The sequence below is a fragment of the Pygocentrus nattereri genome, chromosome 13, assembly GCF_015220715.1.
Source record: "Pygocentrus nattereri isolate fPygNat1 chromosome 13, fPygNat1.pri, whole genome shotgun sequence".
Taxonomy (NCBI): Eukaryota; Metazoa; Chordata; class Actinopteri; order Characiformes; family Serrasalmidae; genus Pygocentrus; species Pygocentrus nattereri.
The window spans coordinates 7921057-7942178 of NC_051223.1; the positions used below are offsets into that span (position 1 = coordinate 7921057).

Consider the following 21122-nt stretch of genomic DNA (forward strand, 5'->3'; position numbering starts at 1 on the left):
GTAACATTACAGAAGAGCAGGGTGGTTTAGAAGGTTCCAAGAGATTCTGCTGTATGAATCTAGCTTGTTCCACAAAGGCAATGCCACATATGAGCAATGTTTGGAGCTAGACTGCTGAATATCACCCAGTTCCGCCACCCCTGTTTGTCCTGAATCAATAGCTGCCACACCCTGAGGTCTCTTTTCACTGGCCAAGCCCCAAAACACCCAAGCTACGCCTCTGTTCCCCTCATGGCCAGAATATCTGATGATCCTCAATGTGTTCGTCCATCTGTCAAGCTGAACAGCCCCCATGTCCCATAGCCCCGGGCCGGGCCTGGCTCGTTTAGACTCCACCCCTCACCGTCCCATCTCCGACCCTTGCCCCAGTTTAATGGCCATTAGGCCCGACTCAGAACAAAGTGTGTTTATTATAGCTTCCAATTGAATCACGTCTAATACAATCTACAGGAAGATTTCTCAGTCTGCCAGCGAGCTGCGCTCACCGCTGCAGTATGGGGGACCGAATAAAGCAGTCATAGCAATAACAACGTTTTCTCCAGACCCATTCAGATTGCCTAAAGCCTAATGTTGCTCTCAATTGCTAATTTAGAGTCAATTTCAGGACCTTTCTCTGAAGATTAAGCATAATAGACCCAACAGATGTAACTAGATTTAAGATTTTCTGTCTCTGGCACTATTATGGTTAAGGATATATTTGTAATATACAGCTCATAGAACCATTTGAATGTTTAAATGGCCTTGTTTTTCATACATTACTGGGCAAAACCGCCATTAAGTATGAACTATTCATTTTTCAGGATATATTTATGATGAGATCAGACAAAGATAATCCACTTGGTTCCAAAACTGGAGTTCAAAAAATGATTAAAGGTTCCAGAAAATGTGACATCCTAACAACCACCTGGAAGACCTGACAGACATCAAAAGTGCCCCCATCAGATAAACAGTGCTTAAAGCTTCCATCTCTGGGAGAGAGGAGAAAATCAAGCTGCTTCAGATCTGAAAACATCCACAGGTGTTTCTGTCCATCCTTCCACTGTGAGAAGACGACTCAGCACTATGGGTCTGAAAGGAAGTGTAGCTGTTCAAGAAGAACCTCACTGAGAAAAGGAGACGGACACATCAAACAAAGAAGCTGAACGATGGACTGACTGCCCCAGAGTCCAGACCTCAACACCACTGAATGGGTTTGATTACTTCAGAAAATCATCAACCAGCTTCTAAGACTGAACTTTGAAAGCGTGTCTGTAGATTCTTTGTGGAACTGAAAGTGAGTCTATAGTGGAATAAAGATAAAAAGTGGACACACTAAATACTGGCAAATTTCATATTTATTTGTTGATACTTCACTTGCTGTGTCATATTAAATATGTTTCTGCTTTTTTCGCTAACAGCAAAAAATCGAGCTTTTCAATAATATAAAACCAGTATGGTGGCAGATAAATGTTTAAAATAAAATTATTCTGCTAGTCCTGTGCAAATTCACAGACTTACACAAAAGTTGCACAGCAGTTACTACGATAACCCAGGTAAATTACTGTTAGGCAGTTATCATGGTGTATGAGGTGTTTCTTAAGTCATTCATAGGAAGTTGCTAAGTTGTAGCTACATGTCGTTGAAAATGAAAGGTCTATGTGAAGAACAAGGGATGAAAAAATGACACATAGAGGAGAGCAGGTCAGTATGGCTGTGGATTATGTTCTGTAGTCTAGTTTCAGTATTAAACCTTATGAAGACTGAGAGACAACAACTCTAATACTACAGATTACAGCTTGGGGACCTGCCCTGAGTGAGTACATGTACTTTGGTGACTCTCCAGCAGAATAAAGATTAGGGCTGGTGTTTGGGCGACAATGAATGGGACTCTATTGGAGGAATGAGGGATGAAAAGAACGACACACAGAAGAGTGCAGGTCAGGATGGCTGGGGTTTAAAGCTTGAGGACATGTCCTGAGTGATGATGTTGTTTGGTGGCTGTCGGACAAAGAAGTAGAGTTTGAGTGGTGAATAGGACTCTATGGGAGGAGAAAGAGAGATGGAAAAAAATGACAAACGGATGAATGCGGGTTAGAACAACTGTGAATTTATGCTTGGGTGCCTGTTATGAGATAGTGCATGCAAAATAGTGTCTTTAGGTAAAGCAGAAGTACAGTAGACTGGCATGAGATTTGTCATCCTATTTATTCCTATGGGATTATTTTGGGCCCAAACTGGAAAACAGTTTGACCTTTTGGTCTTTTGTCGTTAACCTTGAAAATTTCCGTCTGGACACTGAAATTGACTTGACCTTGCAGCTTATTGATTTTCTCATACATGAGAGTAGTATTGTGTTACACATTCATATAGAGGGGCGAATATTAAAGACCAGAATCAGAGAAGCGGAACACAGTATGAGGAACTTTGTTTTTACTAATATAATCACCATATTCTTTATCAGAAACACCTGCCCTGTACTTTTGCTCACTGGCTATATCATTAACTTACCTTAAATGTCCTCTAACTGACCACTTTATTAGAAACACCTACTTTCTTTGTCCATTCACAGGGCACCTTTTTAGAAACACTTTCCTTGTACATCTATTCCCTGGCCACTTAATTGGAAACACCTACCTTGTACTCTCTCACTGTCCACTTTATTAGAAACACCAACCTTGGAGGTACCTTATAGCTCAATTATGTAGTATGTACATCAACCACCCCTACCCAATTCATTATTGGCCAGTTGTGGCCAAAGCTGATAACTATAAAATGCACTTCACATATAACACCTTAATTGTATGTTCCTCTTATAGCAGATGGGAATCTTTCAAACCCCTCGAGCTCTCCTCTCTCTCCGGTAGAGCTGTCCCCCATCACCTTCACCGATGACTTCACACCGGAAGAGTCTACAGATAGGATCATGGATAGCACGCCAACAGCCAATCCCCAGGAGGTGAGACCGGGCCTTCGCCTCAGCGACAATCTCATCCCCTTGTATGTGTCCATCCTGCCCGCTGTGGTGCTCGGCATCGTGGCCTTCATCATCATCAAACGGTGAGGAAAGAGGCTGAATGCGCATGCCTTATCAATAAATTTACAGTGATCAGGCATAACATTATGATCACCTCCTGTTCCACTCAGACCACCACAACACACACTAACACACCACCACCGCATCAGTTTCACTTCAGTGCTGAGAATATCTGCTCTGCAAGGGCCCATGGGTGTACGGACCACTGAAGAACAGGGTGAAAGGGGGTAACAAAGTATCAGAGAAACAGACAGACTACAGTCTGTAACTGGTGAACTACAAAGTGCAGCTATATAGTAAGTGGAGCTGATAAAATGGACAATGAGCGTAGAAACATGGAGGCGGTCAGAATGTTATGCCTGATGGGTGTATAATTATTATGAATACAGGATTCACAGGAAGCGTTACCATTATGGTGTAATGGTCATGCTTGGAACTGCTGGAAGCACAACCAAGCAGTAGAAGGAAAAAGTGAAGGTCAGACCTTTTCATTAAACGCAATATTTCAGGAAATGGTGTGATATTCAAGAAAAAGCTTTTAACATCCTGGATGGCGGGGCAGCCAGCCAAGTCCCTCTCCTCTCAGCTATTACTCAGAGAGATAGAGAGAGAGAGAGAGAGAGAGAGAGAGAGAGAGAGAGAGAGAGAGAGAGAGAGAGAGAAATCCGAGACACGTCACATGTGCCTTGTTCATTATATACAGTAAGGTGAGAAAAGAGAGAGAAGCTCGTTTTATCTGATTTGAAATCAGAAGGCTTCCTGTCATTCCCACTTTAACAGAGGCTGCTCTGTCGGAAAAGTCGGAGCTACTTGTTCTGGTCCCAACCCAGAAGATCATAAGATATTCATTTCTCAAACACCAGCGGGCCACTCTATTTTTAAACGAGATCATCTGGTTCATCTCAACTCCAGCCTGCTGCTCCTTACTGCCCCTCTCTGCAGTTTTGTGATTGTGTACCTATTAGCTTTCTTAACTGCAAAAGAGTGTTTTATCATTCTATTTTGTCTGTTGCAATTTTAACCCTCTACTGAAGGCATTATGAGAGCAATTAAAAAATATATATAACATTTTGTGCAGGGGTCCTTTTGCGGAATGTTGCCCTGACGCAACATTGTCGCCAAAGGGAAGAAATGGTATAAAGTCGTGTTTCCTGAAGTGGTGAGATCAGGCATGTGACTGGGTGGATCCATTCCACTGTCCTACAATGTTGCTTCAAGGCAACAAACATTACATCTGCAGATTCTCATAACAAAACACAAAAAAACTATATTGAATATTAACTGACCTTTAGCTGACCACTTTATCTTGTACTTCCAATCAGTTGCCACTTTACTAGAAACTCCTACCTTTTACTTCCTCTCACTGCCCTATTTATTGGAAACACCAGGGTTGTACTTTTACTCACTGGCCACTTTATTAGAAATACCTACCTTTTACTTCCACTCAGTAGGTGTACAAGATAGGTGTTCTTGCATAAAATTGAACTGATTGTTAAATTCAAAAACATTATTATTTAAAAATGTGTGCAGGGGTCCTTTTTGGGGATGTTGCCCTGAGGCAACATTCTGTGACAATGGGAAGAAATTATATAAAGTCATGTTTCCTGAAGTGGTAAGATCTGGCATGTGATTCGCTGAATCCATTCCACTGCTCTACAATGTTGCTTCAATGCAACAAACATACATCTGCAAATTCTCATAACAAAAAAAAGATGTTTAAAAGTGTGCAAAAGAGATAGTATGACCATATACATGCTTTTTATGGACTTTCTCATAATCTTCCTTTAATTATTAACACTGTATTTTTCATTAAATACATTAGTGTAACGTGATGAAAATGGGTTTGTTGCCTAGAGGCAACGTCATGCAATAGAGGGTTAAATCAATAGTTTGGTGAAGTATTTTCAGTTCAGTTTTCTCCCTTATTCCAAATATAGATGGTCAGGCAAAACATGTTGTCAGGTAATAATTAAAGCATGCAGTTTTCATAATGGTAATTGGTGAGTTATAAATTAATGGGCCAAAACATTATGAAGAAACGAATAACAGTGATTAGCTCATAACAACGGTGCATGTCAAGGTCTGGGATGTGTTAAATGTTAGGCAAACAGTCAGTTGTCATAGTCGACGTGTTGGATGTGGGACAAATGGGTAGGTATGACCTGAGAAACTGTGACGAGGGCCAAATTATTATGGCCAGACGACTGGGTCAGAGCATCTACGAAATGGCATGGCTGGTGGGGAGCTCCTGGTCAGCAGTCGTGAGTACCTACCGACAGTGGTCAGAGGAAAGACAAACCATTAACTGATGACAGGGTGTTGGGCGCCCATCAATGTGCAAGAGCAACAGAGTCTATCCTGTCTGTTCCGAAGCGACAGAAGGGCTACTGTGACACCGGATTATGGGAAGAATGTGTCACAACACACAGTCCAACCTTGTTGTGCATGGGGCTGTGTTGCCGCAGTCTGTTCAGAGTGAAAGAAGATCACCTGGTCTAACACGTGGACGGCCGGGTAAGTGCTGTTTACCTGGGGATGTGATGACACCAGGATGCACTGTGGGAAGAAGGCAAGATGGGGAAGGCAATGTTAAGCTCTGGCAATGTTCTGAGTCTGGACATTTATCTGGACATCAATTTTCCACCTTCCTAAACATGGTTGTGGACCTGGTACACCCCTCTGTGGCAATGGTTCCCTGATGGCAGTGGTCTCTTTCAGCAGGATAATGCAACCTGCCATACTGCACACTGTTCAAGAATGGTTTGAGGATCATGAAAAGTTTGAGGTGTTGTCCTGGCCTCCAGTTCCACAGATTGCAATCCGGTCAGCCATCTTTGGACTTGCTGGATCACAGTCCGACCTGTGGGGGGTCCACTTTGCAAGTTACAGGACTTAAAGGTTCTGCTGCCAACATCTTAGTGCTGAGCACCAGAGGGCAGCTTCAAAGTTCTTGCAGGGCCCATGCCTCAGCAAGTATGCTGCCTCAGTAGTTTTGGTGACAGGGAAGACCAACAGCTTATTAGGCAGGTGGACACCAAACATGGCTGAGCTGTTTGACTACATTTGAGGCAAGCGGGAAGTTATGTACATATTAGGGCAGACCAAAATTATTCATATGGACACTTTTGATTAGATTTTTTTTTTAAATTTCTGCACAATTAAACGAATAAGATGTACTCAAAGTGATTCTGAGTGGTTGCTTTGTTCTAGAGTGTTCAGAGTGGTGATAGGATGTCCAAAGAGTTTAATACCATAGTGTCCCATCTTATATGCAAAGTACTGGTGTGGTTGCATGTTGTCTTTCTAGAGAAGCAGGATAGCAGCAGGATGTCACATGACCACAGTTGTTTAACTGAAACTATTTGACTGAAGAAGTGGAATCAGGCGCTCTCCAGCTTGTTCAGAACAAAAACCTGCAGCCATGCTGGCCCTTTGCAGAGAATGTTGGACAGCCCTGGTTTCACACCTTTAAAAGCTCCCTCAGTGAAAGTTGTTAACTAGACGATTAGGAATATGTTGCCTGACGCCTGAGACATTGTTTTATGGTAATTTTGCAATACAATTATTTGTTATTTTAATATATATATTTATTTTTTAATATGACATGGCAGAGAGCTACATACAGGCACATACTACTGTGATATCATAAAAAAGGAAAGGTAGCCAGATAGGAGCCCCTTAAAATTTTTTAAATTTAAAATTTTCAAATTTTAAGGGCCTCTTATCTGGCTGCCTTTTCTTTTTTTATGATATCACAGTAGGCCACGTGATGGCTAAGCAGCAGAATGATGGTTTGAGATGAGCCATGTACACCAGAGTGTAATTGCTAAGGTAGAAGGGGACAATTCGTAGAAAAACCTGGCGAATACAAAGCCAACTTATATCTACAGTACTGTGTGAAAGTCTTAGGCACCCAAGACACCTTTTCAAAATCTATTTATTTGTGTAGTTTATGTTTATTTGTTGAGAAAAGTGTTAATATTTGAATAAAGCCCAGTATTATATGTAGTTAAAAAGCAGCTCCTGGTTTGACCAATCAGTGCTTCAGTAAATTGAGCTCATGATGTAATTGATAATATTCACAAGTCTCTGTGGTGGCTGTGAAGGTGTCCAGGAAAAATATGGACCCAAGAAATTCTTGTTACTTTTTATTGTTTTTATGTTTTTTTTTAATTATGAATATGACTTTATTCTAATGTATATTGTGATAAACTCTTAAAAACTTGCTTAGATGCCTAAAACTTTTGCACAGTACTGTATTTCACGCAGGGGTCAGCAAACCAAATGTTGAGAAGAGCCATTTTATCCTTTCAACAAAAAACCTTTTTTGACCCAGGGGCCAAAAATTCAATGATCCAATGGTTTTTTATCAACTTATCACAGTAACTACACATTTTGTGGAGTGGCCATAAAAGGGAAAGAGCCTGACCTTCAGCGGAGAGGGTCTCTTAGCCTTTAAACAGAGCATGCATGACAGGGTGGGTGGGGCCATGAAATATTTAAAAGCATGTCATTGACCCACTTCCAGTGCATGAGCAGGAAAGGCAGAGTATGTATTGATCTAGTGAACCAGGCTAAAATATCACGTTTGCATATGAACAGAGAAAAGCACAGGCTGGGTGATAAGGACAGGTATACAAATGAAGAGGACACCAGGGACCTGTCTCATCAGTCACATTCAGAATCACATTCTACAATTTTCTCTACTAACTCAGGTTTAGATACCCAGGCTCCTGCATGAAAGTGTGGGGTTCATGATGAGCAGCTGTTCTGTTGGAGTGATAACGGCTTATAAACCGTTCTTAAGGTTCTTAAAACCTCGTATCTCCAAAACAGCAACTTTACAGGAGAAGGGAAAAACCTTCATAACTTTGAATGGGAGTTTATGGAACCAGAAGTCATTTTGGAGCATTTCTATTGGTTGTTTTTGTTCATTTTGTTATTACTTCATTCTGGATATTAATTTTATTAGAACTTTATTCTGGATACTAATTTTATTATAATTTCATTCTCGATATTAATCTCATTAGGACTTCATTCTAGATATGAATTTTATTAGAGCGCCATTTTGAATATTAATTTTATTCGAATTTCATTCTAGATATTAATTCCATTAGATCTTCATTCTCAGTGTTAATTTGATTTAAATTTTATTCTGTACTTTACTTTTGTTATATTTTAGTTTTAGATATTAATCTTATCAGACCATTAATCTGGATGCTAATTATATTGTAACTATTATGGATATTAATTTTGTTTTGACTTCATTCTGGATAGTAATTTTATTAGAACACCATTCCAAATGTTCAGTTTACTAGAACTTAATTTTACATATTAATTTTATTATCATTTCTTTCTGCATAGTAATTACATTAGAACTTCATTCTGGATGTTAATTTGATTGTGATTTTATTCTGGACTTTACTTTTGTTATGATTTTGTTTTAGATATTGATTTTATTAGACCATTCATCTTAAATTGGATGTTAATTTTATTGTAACTTTTATGGATATCAATTTTGTTATGACTTCATTCTGGTTATTAATTTGATTATAATTTCATTCTCAATATTAATTTGATTAGAAAGGCCATTCTACATATGAATTTATTAGAACACCATTCTGGATATTAATTTGCTAGAACTTAATTTTAAATAATAATTTTATTATAATTTAATCCTAGACATTAAATTTTAATGTATTAATTAGAATTTCTATGTAAAATTATGTATATATAAATTTTTTTCAATTATATTAATTTTACTTAAATATTATGGATATTAAATTTGTTATAACTTCATTCTGGATATCAATTTCACTAGAATTTAATTCTAAATCATTTTAATTACAGATATTACTATAATTTTTAAAACTTTATTCTGGATATGAGTTATTTTGGGGTCTATAGTGTTGAAAAAGAAGAAGTTTGTTAACATTAAATAAGGAAACAAAGACCAGCAAAATGCATGAATACAACACCCAGTTCTCCTGGATAACGTGTATCTCCACAGGCTGGACATTTTCCTTGACCCTTCCTCACAATGTTCCTATATGTTATTTGTGTGGAACAGGTGGAACAGCTGCAAACACAACAAACAGGACAGCAACAACCGATCAGGCACAGCCAACCCCAGCCAGACGCCCTCGCCCGAGGGAGAGAAGCTGCACAGTGACAGTGGCATCTCAGTGGACAGCCAGAGCCTACAGGAGGGTCAGGGACTTCCACAGACAGGTACACACAAACACGGACATCACAAACCTATTCACTATACAAATCCAGACTCTGAGGGCCTTGCCTGACTCCTATAGTCCCAAGTTAAAGGGGGAATTCCACTGCCTCGTTTGCTTTTTTGTATAATTCAGTGGTTGAGATGTGAACAAAGTCATTCAGCGTGGTTTGGTGTGAAATGATTCATTGTACAGACTCAGATTTCTTTACAGTGGTGGTGAATGGAACCAGATGTCTTAGGAATTTAATGCCTTCAAAAGCCCCTCAACGTTAAGATATTATGTGAAATGGTCATGAATGTGCGCCTGATGTCTGGTACAGTATTTTATGGTACTTTTGTAATAAGATTTTGATCCAAATCACATTTTCCTTAAAGTAGAGAAGTACATAGCCCCAAAGAAAATGTATTATTTCATATTTTCCACTATGTTACCATCATCAACCTCAACCTCCGAAGACACGTGTAAGTTCACTGCAGGTTTTGGGTAGTAAATAAAACGGCTATATTTGTGTTGTAGACCCCTGGTTCCATTTACCACCGCTGTAAAGAAGTCCGAGTCATACACAGAACCCCATTCTGACTCTTTCTAGAACAGTGCATTTCACTCCATAGCACACTGACTGACTATGTTCCAAGTTTGCAGAAGTTTTTAAAAATAGTTCCTCTTTAATGTTTAAAGGTCAGTCAGAAGGTGAAAGTGAAACAACTCAAACATCCTTCAACATAGAGAAGATGAGCTAATATTAACTATTAATATTAATAGTAATAGTATTATTAGAAGTAGAAATAGCTAGGAGTCCATGAAAACTTCAGTGTAGGGTGGGCAGCTAGTCCAAGGCAGGTGGCGGTAGCTAGGACGTGGGCAGCTGGTCCAAGGCAAGTGGCGGTAGCTGGGGCGTGGGCAGCTGGTCCAAGGCAAGTGGCGGTAGCTGGGGCGTGGGCAGCTGGTCCAAGGCAAGTGGCGGTAGCTGGAGTGTGGGCGGCTGGTCCAAGGCAAGTGGCGGTAGCTGGGGTGTGGGCAGCTGGTCCAAGGCAAGTGGCGGTAGCTGGGGTGTGGGCGGCTGGTCCAAGGCAAGTGGCGGTAGCTGGGGTGTGGGCGGCTGGTCCAAGGCAAGTGGTGGTAGCTGGGGTGTGGGCGGCTGGTCCAAGGCAAGTGGTGGTAGCTGGGGTGTGGGCAGCTGGTTATGTGACAGATAAACCAGGTGATAAATATTAGTATTCGGGAGATCCAGATCTCTGATTGGAATGTGAGGAGCAGCCAGTAGTCAGGTGATCTTCCGGAGGATGAAGTCCGTTTAAGCATCCGTTTAAGTTTGAGGGAAGTGTGGAAGTCATGTGATCTACCAGTTTGGTAGATTGAGTCTCCATCCATGCTCGGACAATGGGTATGAACTGGGTTTGCTGTATGCTTGATGACCAAGAAGATAACATGTATATCCAAAATCCTAACTTTACAGAAGAAGTCAAAAATGGTCTTAACTTTTAAATTCTTAAAATTCTTATTACATACTAAGTCTTATCATTCAGTTACTACAGGGCCTCCAATGCAAACTGGCTGAGCTGTTCTTAGTGCATAGAAGTGTGTAATAAAACTTTGGGCCCTGGCCATATAGGGGTTGATATAAGCTAATGAGTGCATTTAGATGGACTAAATAATCCGATAACTGCAGGAAATCTGATTTGGTCAGTAACCCGATCAGCACATTTACATGCTCTTGAGTAATGGGTTAAAGGGGAAACTATACATGAGTCAGGCAGTAATCAGATTTCTGCTTTGCAATCAGCCAATATACTCACAGAAGAAGACGTGACGTAAACATAATGTAAAACTCAAAACTGACACAGGTTATTTTTTTTAACATTGTGCCACTTTACCTGAAAATATGAACATACATCATCTAGAAGATGAAGATTATTTAAATGCTTTATTTTGTGTCTGGTTTCAGCGTCACTCCAAAAGTGTTTGCTGTGTCAGACGGCAATGCTGCTCACTTATTTCTGGTATCGCTGTCTGATTTGCACATGTGCAGACTGAGAAATCTGAAAGAAATCAGAGTAAGAGTCTCATACACTGAGAAATCTGAAAGAAATCAGAGTAAGAGTTTAATTCGCTGAGAAATCTGAAAGAAATCAGAGTAAGAGTTTAATTAGCTGAGAAATCTGAAAGAAATCAGAGTAAGAGTTTCATTCACTGAGAAATCTGAAAGAAATCAGAGTAAGAGTTTCATTCACTGAGAAATCTGAAAGAAATCAGAGTAAGAGTTTCATTCACTGAGAAATCTGAAAGAAATCAGAGTAAGAGTCTCATATGCTGAGAAATCTGAAAGAAATCAGAGTAAGAGTCTCATATGCTGAGAAATCTGAAAGAAATCAGAGTAAGAGTTTCATTCACTGAGAAATCTGAAAGAAATCAGAGTAAGAGTCTCATATGCTGAGAAATCTGAAAGAAATCAGAGTAAGAGTTTCATTCGCTGAGAAATCTGAAAGAAATCAGAGTAAGAGTTTCATTCGCTGAGAAATCTGAAAGAAATCAGAGTAAGAGTCTGATACGCTGAGAAATCTGGTTACTGAGCTAAAATCCAGCCTCTTTATCAGATTTCCTAATTGGATTTCTTGATCAGAGTATGGTGTCTAAATGACTATTTTATTAATCGGATAACTGCAGAAATCCGATTCTGATTGGATTAGGCACTGAATGTAGAGATTTTATTCCAAGTCATTTTGGAGCATTTCTTTTGGTCCCCTCAACATGAAATTTTCACACAGTGCAAAGACAAGCTGCTGTGTTCAAATGATGAAGAAAAATTAGATTTTTTTTGTAGATTGTTGTAAATCTCCTGGTGAACTCCATTTAGGATGGAAGTCTGATACTCTGTAACTCTTCCCATCAGTTCATGACACCAGTATATCTGTATGGCACAGGGATGCCATGTCACTGTGACGGTGTCTGAGTAGATTCTGTTGGTCCTGAACTCTTTGTTTACTGGCATTTATGTTATTTTTTCTCTCTCGCTGTAGAACCTATGTATCCCTGGTTCCCATATCTTTTTTTCTAACTGTAATTCCCAAATGCATGGACTCTGACCAAATATGGTCACTAACGGCCTGCGAAGAAACATGGGTTGTTGTGGTCTATTCTAAGCTATTCTAAGCTGGCTTGATTTATTGGCCCATTGGCTGTAATGTGCACTACTGTATAAAAGCTTGGATTCTCATGAACTATTAAGAATGTTCTTATTTTTCTGTAATAACTTTCACAATGAATAGTAAAGTATTATAAACAAGACACCTAGATATTATAAACTAGAGGCCAGATTTTTAAAAAAATGTTTGTTTATCTTTCAGTTTTTTGAGTTATTAAATGATTAATAATATTTTAAGTTATAAGTTATAAGTTATCTTACTTATATCTGATCCCCACTTTTTAAATATGAGGCATTCTTGAGATTTTTTTAGCTTAATTCTGAATATTTCTTTATCAGAAACGTATTCTGAATATTAATTTGATAAAAAATGAATTCTGTATACTAATTTGCATATAATTTATATTTGATATTAATTATTAATTAATTTATTACTTCATTCTGTGTATTTATTTTCTTATTTTTATTCACAATATGTATTTGATTATAATTTTGTTCTGGATATGTCATTTCTTTATTTGTGATATATTTGATTAGTAATTAATTCTTTGTATTAATTGTATTATTTAATTCTGAATGATACTTTGAATACAATTTTATTTGGATATTAATCGGATTGTATGTTCACAAATTTGATTATTACTTCATTCTGGGTAATTTTTATTCATAATATTTAATTGATTATAATTATGTTCTAGATAGAAATTTAGTTATTTTTATTTGCAATATTAATTTGAATATATTTTCATTATAAATGTTAATTTGCTTGTAACTTAGCTTATTTTTAATTTGTTACTTTATTCTGGGTATTTATTTAATTACATTTACATTCTTGATATTAATTTGATTAGAATTTAATTTTGGATAGTCATTTTACGTTTGATCTACAGCTTTCTCAGTCATTTTAGCATAAACAACAGACATATTTGTATGTGCAAATTAATTTTAAATAATTAAAACCGTTCATTTCAACCTTTTGAACAGTAGTGTTCATTTATCATTTATTATTTAATTTAAATATATTATTAATTAACCCTTATTAGTCCTACAAAGGGGAAATTTCACCTCTGCATTTGACCCATTCGTGAAGTGAAACACCACATATACACTAGTGAATGCACACACACTAGATGGCAGTGAGCACACTTGACTAGAGTGGTGGGCAGCCCTATCCACAACACCCGGGGAGCAGTTGGGGTTTAGGTGCCTTGCTCAAGGGCACTTCAGTCATGTGCTGTCTGCTCAGGGATCGAATCGGCAACCTTTCTGGTCACAAGGCTGGTTCCCTAACCTCTAGCCCATGACTGCCATATATTTTTAAATAATTAAAATATAATATAATTTATTATTTATTGGTTTTCTCTGTTTCTCTCAGTGGTTAAGATAGACGGAGGCCTGCCACTGACGCTGTCCTTGCACACGTGTGAGGAGGTGGAGAAACTGCTCAGCGACAGCTGCGACAGTGATGGACCGGGGGCCATGCAGGAAACCGACTGGTGCAGTCTGGCTGGGCTGCTGGGATACGAAGAGGAGCGTATCGCCTCCTTCCGGCAGGAGGAAAGACCCATCCAGGCCCTGCTGTCCGACTGGGCCAGTCAGGATACGGCCAGCGTGGACACGCTGTGCACGGCCCTTAGGAAGATCAACCGAGAAGATATCGCTCAGAGCATCATGCTGAAGCCCACTGCCACATCTACTGTATGAGGGAGAGGCGTGTACACACACACACACACACACACACACACACACACACACACACACACACACACACACTTATACTGCTAAAAGCCATATCCACGGCTCCAAAACACAGCCATAGCCTCATACCCTGATGTGTACTGCAGTATACAGCCCATCATGCTAACTCGCTAAAGTGTTAATGCCATGTGCCACAAGCCTCTTAAACCTGAACCAAGGCTGGACTTTTTGGAATTACGTCAGTATTTGCCACTTTTTTTTTTTTTTTTTGCATGTGCCATTCAGTTTTGACCAACAAACCAACAATGTCATGGTAGCTAACCCGCTAACCCCCTCAGGTTTGGTCCTGGAGGCTCACAGTCCAGCAAAGTTGGGTGTTTTTTCCAGCTCGGGCACCTGGTAATTAAATAGAGGTGTCACAGCACAAGATATCTCTTGAGAGGCTCAACCGTCTACTCTTTGTCTTTATCATCAGGAGATCACAAGTTCAATCCCCAGCGTTGCCACAGCCATGTGTAGCTCGCTGTCCAAGGGAGCATAATCTCCCCCCATCACTCAGCCAGAGTAGGCATCTGTTAGCCGACATAACAGTTCCAAATGTGTTGAGCTGTCCAGTGAGCGCATGCTAGCCTTCACTCTCCTAACTTGGTAGCATCGTGACCTAACTAGCAGGTGGAATCAGCCATAATTAATTTGGGTGGAAATAAGAATAAAAAATAAAGTCCAAAAAGTACTCAAGGACTCATTTTAATACTCCATACACATCAGGCTTCGCCTCAGAAGGAAACACAAGGGGAAAAAAAGCCACACGGTTTGTAATCGGGGTAGTTTGGCTCAGGGATAACACATTAGCTAGCATGCTTGTTTAGGTCTAACACATTAGACTGCAGCTAGCATCTTGGCGTGGGAAAGTGCATCAGCCAAGCTAATTAGCTGCTAGTGCCAAGCTAGAGCACTAACACCAAGCTAGCATGCCTGCCTAGCGTTAGTTGGGTTGGCAGTAGTGCATTAGCTCATGGCTAACTTACTAGATTGTTGTCATTAGCCTTGGGCTAGTGAGTTAGGTAATGGGTAGCATTTTAGCTCATGGCTAGTGCATTAGCTCATGGCTAACTTAATAGATTGCTGTCATTAGCCTTAGGCTAGTGAGTTAGGTAATGGGTAACATTTTAGCTCATGGCTAGTGCATTAGCTAATGGCTAACTTAATAGATTGCTGTCATTAGCCTTGGGCTAGTGAGTTAGGTAATGGGTAGCATTTTAGCTCATGGCTAGTGCATTAGCTCATGGCTAACTTAATAGATTGTTGTCATTAGCTTGGGGCTAGTGCATTAGGTAATGGGTAGCATTTTAGCTCATGGCTCGTGTCAGCTTATGACCACTGTGTTAGCTCAGGGCTAGCATATTAGCTCTCAGTGGCAATGGCATAACCACTTATCTGCCTTCTCATTTAGTGGAATTGGAAGGAAACAGGTCAGTTCTGTGTTGTTAATCTAATATGACGTTTCATATTTTTTCCTGCGTTATTTTTTCTTTCACACCACGTCTCATTTCATCTGATGACCTTAAAAAAGTACAGCACTAGTTTAGTGTTCATACGTGGCTTTACCAGTTTGAATGGATGAAATTCCAGTGTACCATTAAAAATTTCAAACAGCGCACCTTTATATTGTTGGTTGCTCTAATACTGCCATGTCAACAGTGACATATTTACACAAAGCACATTTCTAGGCATTAATTCAGTGGTACTGAAAAATGTATTGAATCACGGCACCACCATATCAAACCAAATAAAAAATGTGAATCCAGCTGGAAAATCATCAAACTCTTCTTGACTCTGGACCCTCCAGGCCTGAAATTGAGGACCTTTCATTTTCTGCCTCCTCTAGTCATTTGCCTATTGACAGCACAAACCTGCATTACCCAGAAACCCATTTCCATACATCATATAAACGTTCATTACCATCTCCAGTACAGTATTTAACCCATTGACACTCTGCTCATCCCAAATAGCTTACATGTCAGTTTGTGGCAAATCTTGACGTTTCTCAGACAGATCCGTGGTCGAAAACAGCCAGTCTTGCCTTTCAGTAACTCTTCGTCATCCATCATAATCATTCTCTCCGGTGTACAAGCTTGTGGTTTTTCAGAAATCTGAACGAAAGATTCTGAGATCTCACGGAAGATTCTGAGGGTTGTATATTCTGTAAAATACACCATAGAGATGCAAATCGTTAATAGTTGACATTGCCTGGAGGCTAAAAGGCCCCACAGCTATTTGAGGATGAACTTCACGGGAGGAGCTCTAAACTAAAAAGAGAGACTCTGTAGAGGGAGAGTGTGAAGGAGGAAAGAAAGAGAATCGCATGTGTGATAATGCTAATGGGTTCATATTCCTTTGGTACGTTGCCATGTTAACGCCTTCATTACCCAAAACCAAAACATCTACATTGCATCACCTCAGTTGCCAATATTATCTTTATCATCTCATCAATATTAGTCTTTGCCCCTTAATTGCATTAATTTTGAAATAGATATGAACATTTTTATGCTTTGTATTATTCACAGTTGCATAATTACTAGAAACATTAAAAAGTAAAATAATCTTGGAGGTATTTTGCATTTTGTTGCCATATGGCAACAGCATGTGGCAATGCAGCAAGCTGTTTAGGAGACAAATATTAAGTACAATCTGTGTAGAAATTGATATGAACATTTTTATGATTTTTATATTGACAATAGTATAATTACTACATTAAAAGATAAAATTAATTTGGGGTATTTTGCATTTTGTTGCCATGTGGCAACAGCATTGGTAAGCTGCAGTGTACATAACGGGAGGAAACCAGTTCAATTCCAATAGACAAATTCATCATCTAGGCACAAAAAACCTGCTTAACAGCCACAAATGAAAGAATACAGGATGGAATAAGAAAATTTGTGACGCAAAATCAAAAATCGAAATTCAGGACACAAGCTGTTTGTTGTATTCTGCGTATCAAGGCGAATGTTGTGTTTACAAGTGGAGTCAAGCCTGTAGTGGAGAAGGTCTTGTGTGTTTTATCTTTTCGTGATATTTGACAAGAATAGAAATGATAAATCATTGATAATAAATCATAAACTGCTTGTTCCTTGTAGAAACCATGAAATAAGGTAGCAGACTGCTCAAAAATGTTTACGCCCATCTGTGCTGAAAAAAAACAGCATTTTAAAATGACTCTTTGTAAATTTTTATTAGCGTCCAAATGATTTCTCTTTTTTGTGTTAACTTTTTTGTCTGTTTTCTCTTTTGGGGGGAAAAACAGATTTTGACCATTTTCAGTTGAACAATTTTGATGGCAGAAATTTTGGTACAATCCTAATAAAAATAATTATACTGACAAAACTATCAACATCAAACGTAAAAGTTAAGCGTAAAATAGCAGTTTGCAATGGAATTGTATTCATTTATTCCCATTATATGCTGTTGCTATATGGCAACAGTTATATTTTAGCATTTTATTTTAAACCCATAAATTCTGAACTGGTTTTATTTCTGAAAAAGAAATTGTAACCTCCCACAGATTGTACTTAATTTTTGTTTCTTAAACTTTGGCGGGAGGGGAGAGAGTTTCAGAGGCCTCGCCTCGCCATGTGATCTGTTTATGGAAAGTACACACTGTGATAAGAAGGTGTTTGAATAGATACCATTTTATTCTGGGCAAAAAAAGGTCGCTGTTGCCATATGGCAACACTGTGCAGTTAAGGGTTAATGTTTTGTCAACTTTCCGTAATATTGGTTTGTTTCGCCCACGCTTGATAGATGTGAAGCGAGGAAAATTCTCAGAAAGGCTTTCGCTGTCCTGGTGGTCCATCTGAAATCTGAGAAGCGTTTTTTTGTTTTCTTCTTGTTTTTAACAGGAAGGTAAAATGATACTGGTCACTACCTGCCCAGGGTCATCACCATGACAAAAGAGCTTGGTCATAGAGTCTGTGACCTAGATAGAGTGACACACATACACCAAAGAAACGAGCTACCCACACACAAAGTGAACTGGCATCACATATGTCCAATTCAGGTTAATTTAAAGTGACTTAAATGAGCAAAGGAAACAAGACACCGCCTAACAGCCAAATGACACAATATGGAAGGCATCACGTCTTATTCCTCCTCCGTCCCATGAAATAAAGTGGGGAGGAGAAGCTAAAGGCCTGAAAAGGAGTTACACGAATAATTCTTGACAGGTTAATGACGGTACGTGTAGAATTTCTCAGGGGTTATTTTATATGTGACGCTGTCCATCTTCAAAGGTCACTCTCCAAAGGTTACACATGTCGTACAACAGAGGCCTTATTACGTATGGTGGTTTGAAGGAAGCATTAGTTGAACTAAAACCAGAAAAAAGACATTTTACCTTAGATGGGGTTCACACTGTATGTGTACAATGTGATTTACTGGCTGTTTTTCATGCTGGCCACCTCACGTTTAACCTTCAAGTAGTTTCGTGTTTACTCAGCGCTGACCCGTCAGATGAAAGATGAGACAGGCTTTCAGTGACAGCTGTAATGGAGGAGAGATTTTAGTGTTTCAGTCGTGTACTGAAAGAAATGATCACGACATGAACCCCAAAAAGGTGCTTTTTTGGGTTTTAGCTCGCAGCACCAGGCTAGTTAATAGTCGTCAGGGCCATTCCATGATTAAATTATATGATGCAGACCAGCCCACCCCAAACTCCGACTGTATTTTCTCTGAGGGAAAAAAGGAAGGGGGGAAAAGATGATAGCAAAGCGAAGTTAGCTGGCTTTTTAACAGGCTTACAGCTAGCTTAGCCGAGAAAAGCTATTTAACCACTGTGTTCAAATTAAGTTAGCTAACAGCTAAACTCTGAGCATCTTATCATTTCCTACTCCTATTTATTTGCTGTAATAAGATAGCTAATTAGCCAGATAACTTCTAAATCAGGACAGTTTATATAGAAGAGATGCAAACTAATGCTAGCTGGCTAAGTTCCTGTCAGCATTTCACATTGTCAGGCTGCTTATAATATTTCAGCATTTCACTGCATCCTCATCAGGCTTTTTGTTCTTGACCTCTGGACAATGTTTTTTTGACATTGCTGTCCATCTTCATATGATTTGCATATGAAAACCGCTTCATTGCTAAGTAATGCAAGAATTAGAGCACTGCCTGTTGTGCTAATCAGCTCCAGACCAAATTTAAGCAAGCTAATCTCTACCGACTCTACAGTCAGCAAACTGAGGTGGCCACTGATGTAACCCCTAATTTGCTACAAATATAATCTTGGCTGTAATGTTTATCATGCGCCATGCAAGCGTTTATACACTGATCTTTGTACCTTCACTCATTGTCCATTTGATCAGCTCCACTGACCATATAGGTGCACTTTGTAGTCCTACAGTTACAGACTGTAGTCCATCTGTTTCTCTGCATACTTTGTCACCCTGTTCTTCAGTGGACAGGTGTTAGTGTGTTGCGCTGGTGTGCTGCTGGAGTTTTTAAACACTGTGTCCACTCACTGTCCACTCTGTTAGACACTCCTACCTCGTTGGTCCACCTTGTAGATGTAAAGTCAGAGACGATAGCTCATCTGCTGCTGCACAGTTTGTCTAGGTCATCCTCTAGCCCTCCATCAGTGGTCACAGGACGCTGCCCACAGGACACTGTTGGCTGGATATTCTTGGTTCTCAGTCCAGCAACGACACTGAGGTGTTTCAAAACTCCAGCAGAACTGCTGTGTCTGATCCACTCGGACCAGAGAAACACACACTAACACACCTCTGCCACGTCAGTGTTACTGCAGTGCTGAGAATGATCCACCACCCAAATAATACCTGCTCTTAGGGGATCCTGTGGGGGTCCTGACCATTGATAGCAGGGTGTACAAAGTATGCAAAGAAACAGATGGACTGTAGTCTGTAATTGCAGAACTACAAAGTGCCAGGATTTCTCCTGATTACCCACTCCTGTGTTAATAGTATACCACCACCTAGAGGGGCAGTAGTATGCTAGCACAGCTGATTCACAGTTAGGATACTATTGTTACTTAGCAGTAGCCAGCACTGAAAAAACAACACCAGGGCTCCATCGAAATAGCTAAAATAAGACCTCCATTCCTCTCTGCTTTCCTTGATTTTGCCTGATCTGGCAACCGTGTAGCTCCATCTGCTAATGTATTCAGTCCAAGGCAAGTAGATAGGAAAGGAAATTTCATTCAACTGTTCAGACGCAGCCAGTGTGAACCCCAAAGGAAAAAAGACCATGTAGTGCAACTTTCAGAAAAATAACAGTGTGAACCCCCATCAGTCCTTCTTCCTGCTGAACAAGAAGAACATGGAGGGAGGCCAATATCAGGGCTCAGCGTATGCTTCTCTTACTGCGTAGCATGTTGATAGTGCCCCAGCGCACAGGGAAAGCTGTATGAAGACTATGCCAGTGATTAACTGCTAAACTGACATGACTAAATTGACTTACACCCGTCTGTTGTGTTCTGTTCACTAGTTCTTCTCATGTTACTTTTCAAATCACCGATGCGGTTCAGTCGACAAACTGCCAGTGTTATTGGATTCAGCGCAATAGGAATTAAATACTAAGTTTAGTGTGGTGTTTTAGAGTGGTCATACCATGCGGTATACACATAAAACTCATGCACACATTAATTGGCAACTATGTTTCAGCTTTAAAAGGAGAATTCTTAACATTTTCATAAAAAAAGTCACGACTGAGATGCAAACAAAGTCTTTCAGAGTTATCAAAATGGTACATTTTGAGAAACTTAAACTTACAGTGGTGGTTATAATGTCTACAGCACAAATGTGGCCAATCTGTGGGAACTCTCTCAGAAATAAAGGTACTAAACTGCCATTGGGGTGGTACCCTCAAGGGTCCATCCTAGTACCTTTAGTCAAGAAACATAATCATAATCCACTACAATTATATTTTCTAAGTCTTTTCTAAGACTCCACACACTCTCCAGGCTTTTTATTTTATTGATCTGTTTTAAAACATTTGGTTATGAAAAGCTACAAATATGAACTTTTCA

The 21122-nt window shown here is 39.5% G+C and overlaps 1 protein-coding gene across 1 annotated transcript in view; it reads left to right on the forward strand.

Moving 5' to 3' along the window:
• Positions 1-19504, forward strand: part of ngfrb (nerve growth factor receptor b) — a 59825-nt gene extending 40321 nt beyond the window's left edge. The window contains exons 5-7 of the mRNA XM_017683898.2: positions 2796-3036; positions 9084-9244; positions 13761-19504. Of these exons, the coding sequence (XP_017539387.1) occupies positions 2796-3036; positions 9084-9244; positions 13761-14089 (731 nt within the window). The 3' untranslated portion in view covers positions 14090-19504. The remainder of the gene's footprint in view (positions 1-2795; positions 3037-9083; positions 9245-13760) is intronic.
• The last annotated feature ends 1618 nt before the right edge of the window (positions 19505-21122 follow it).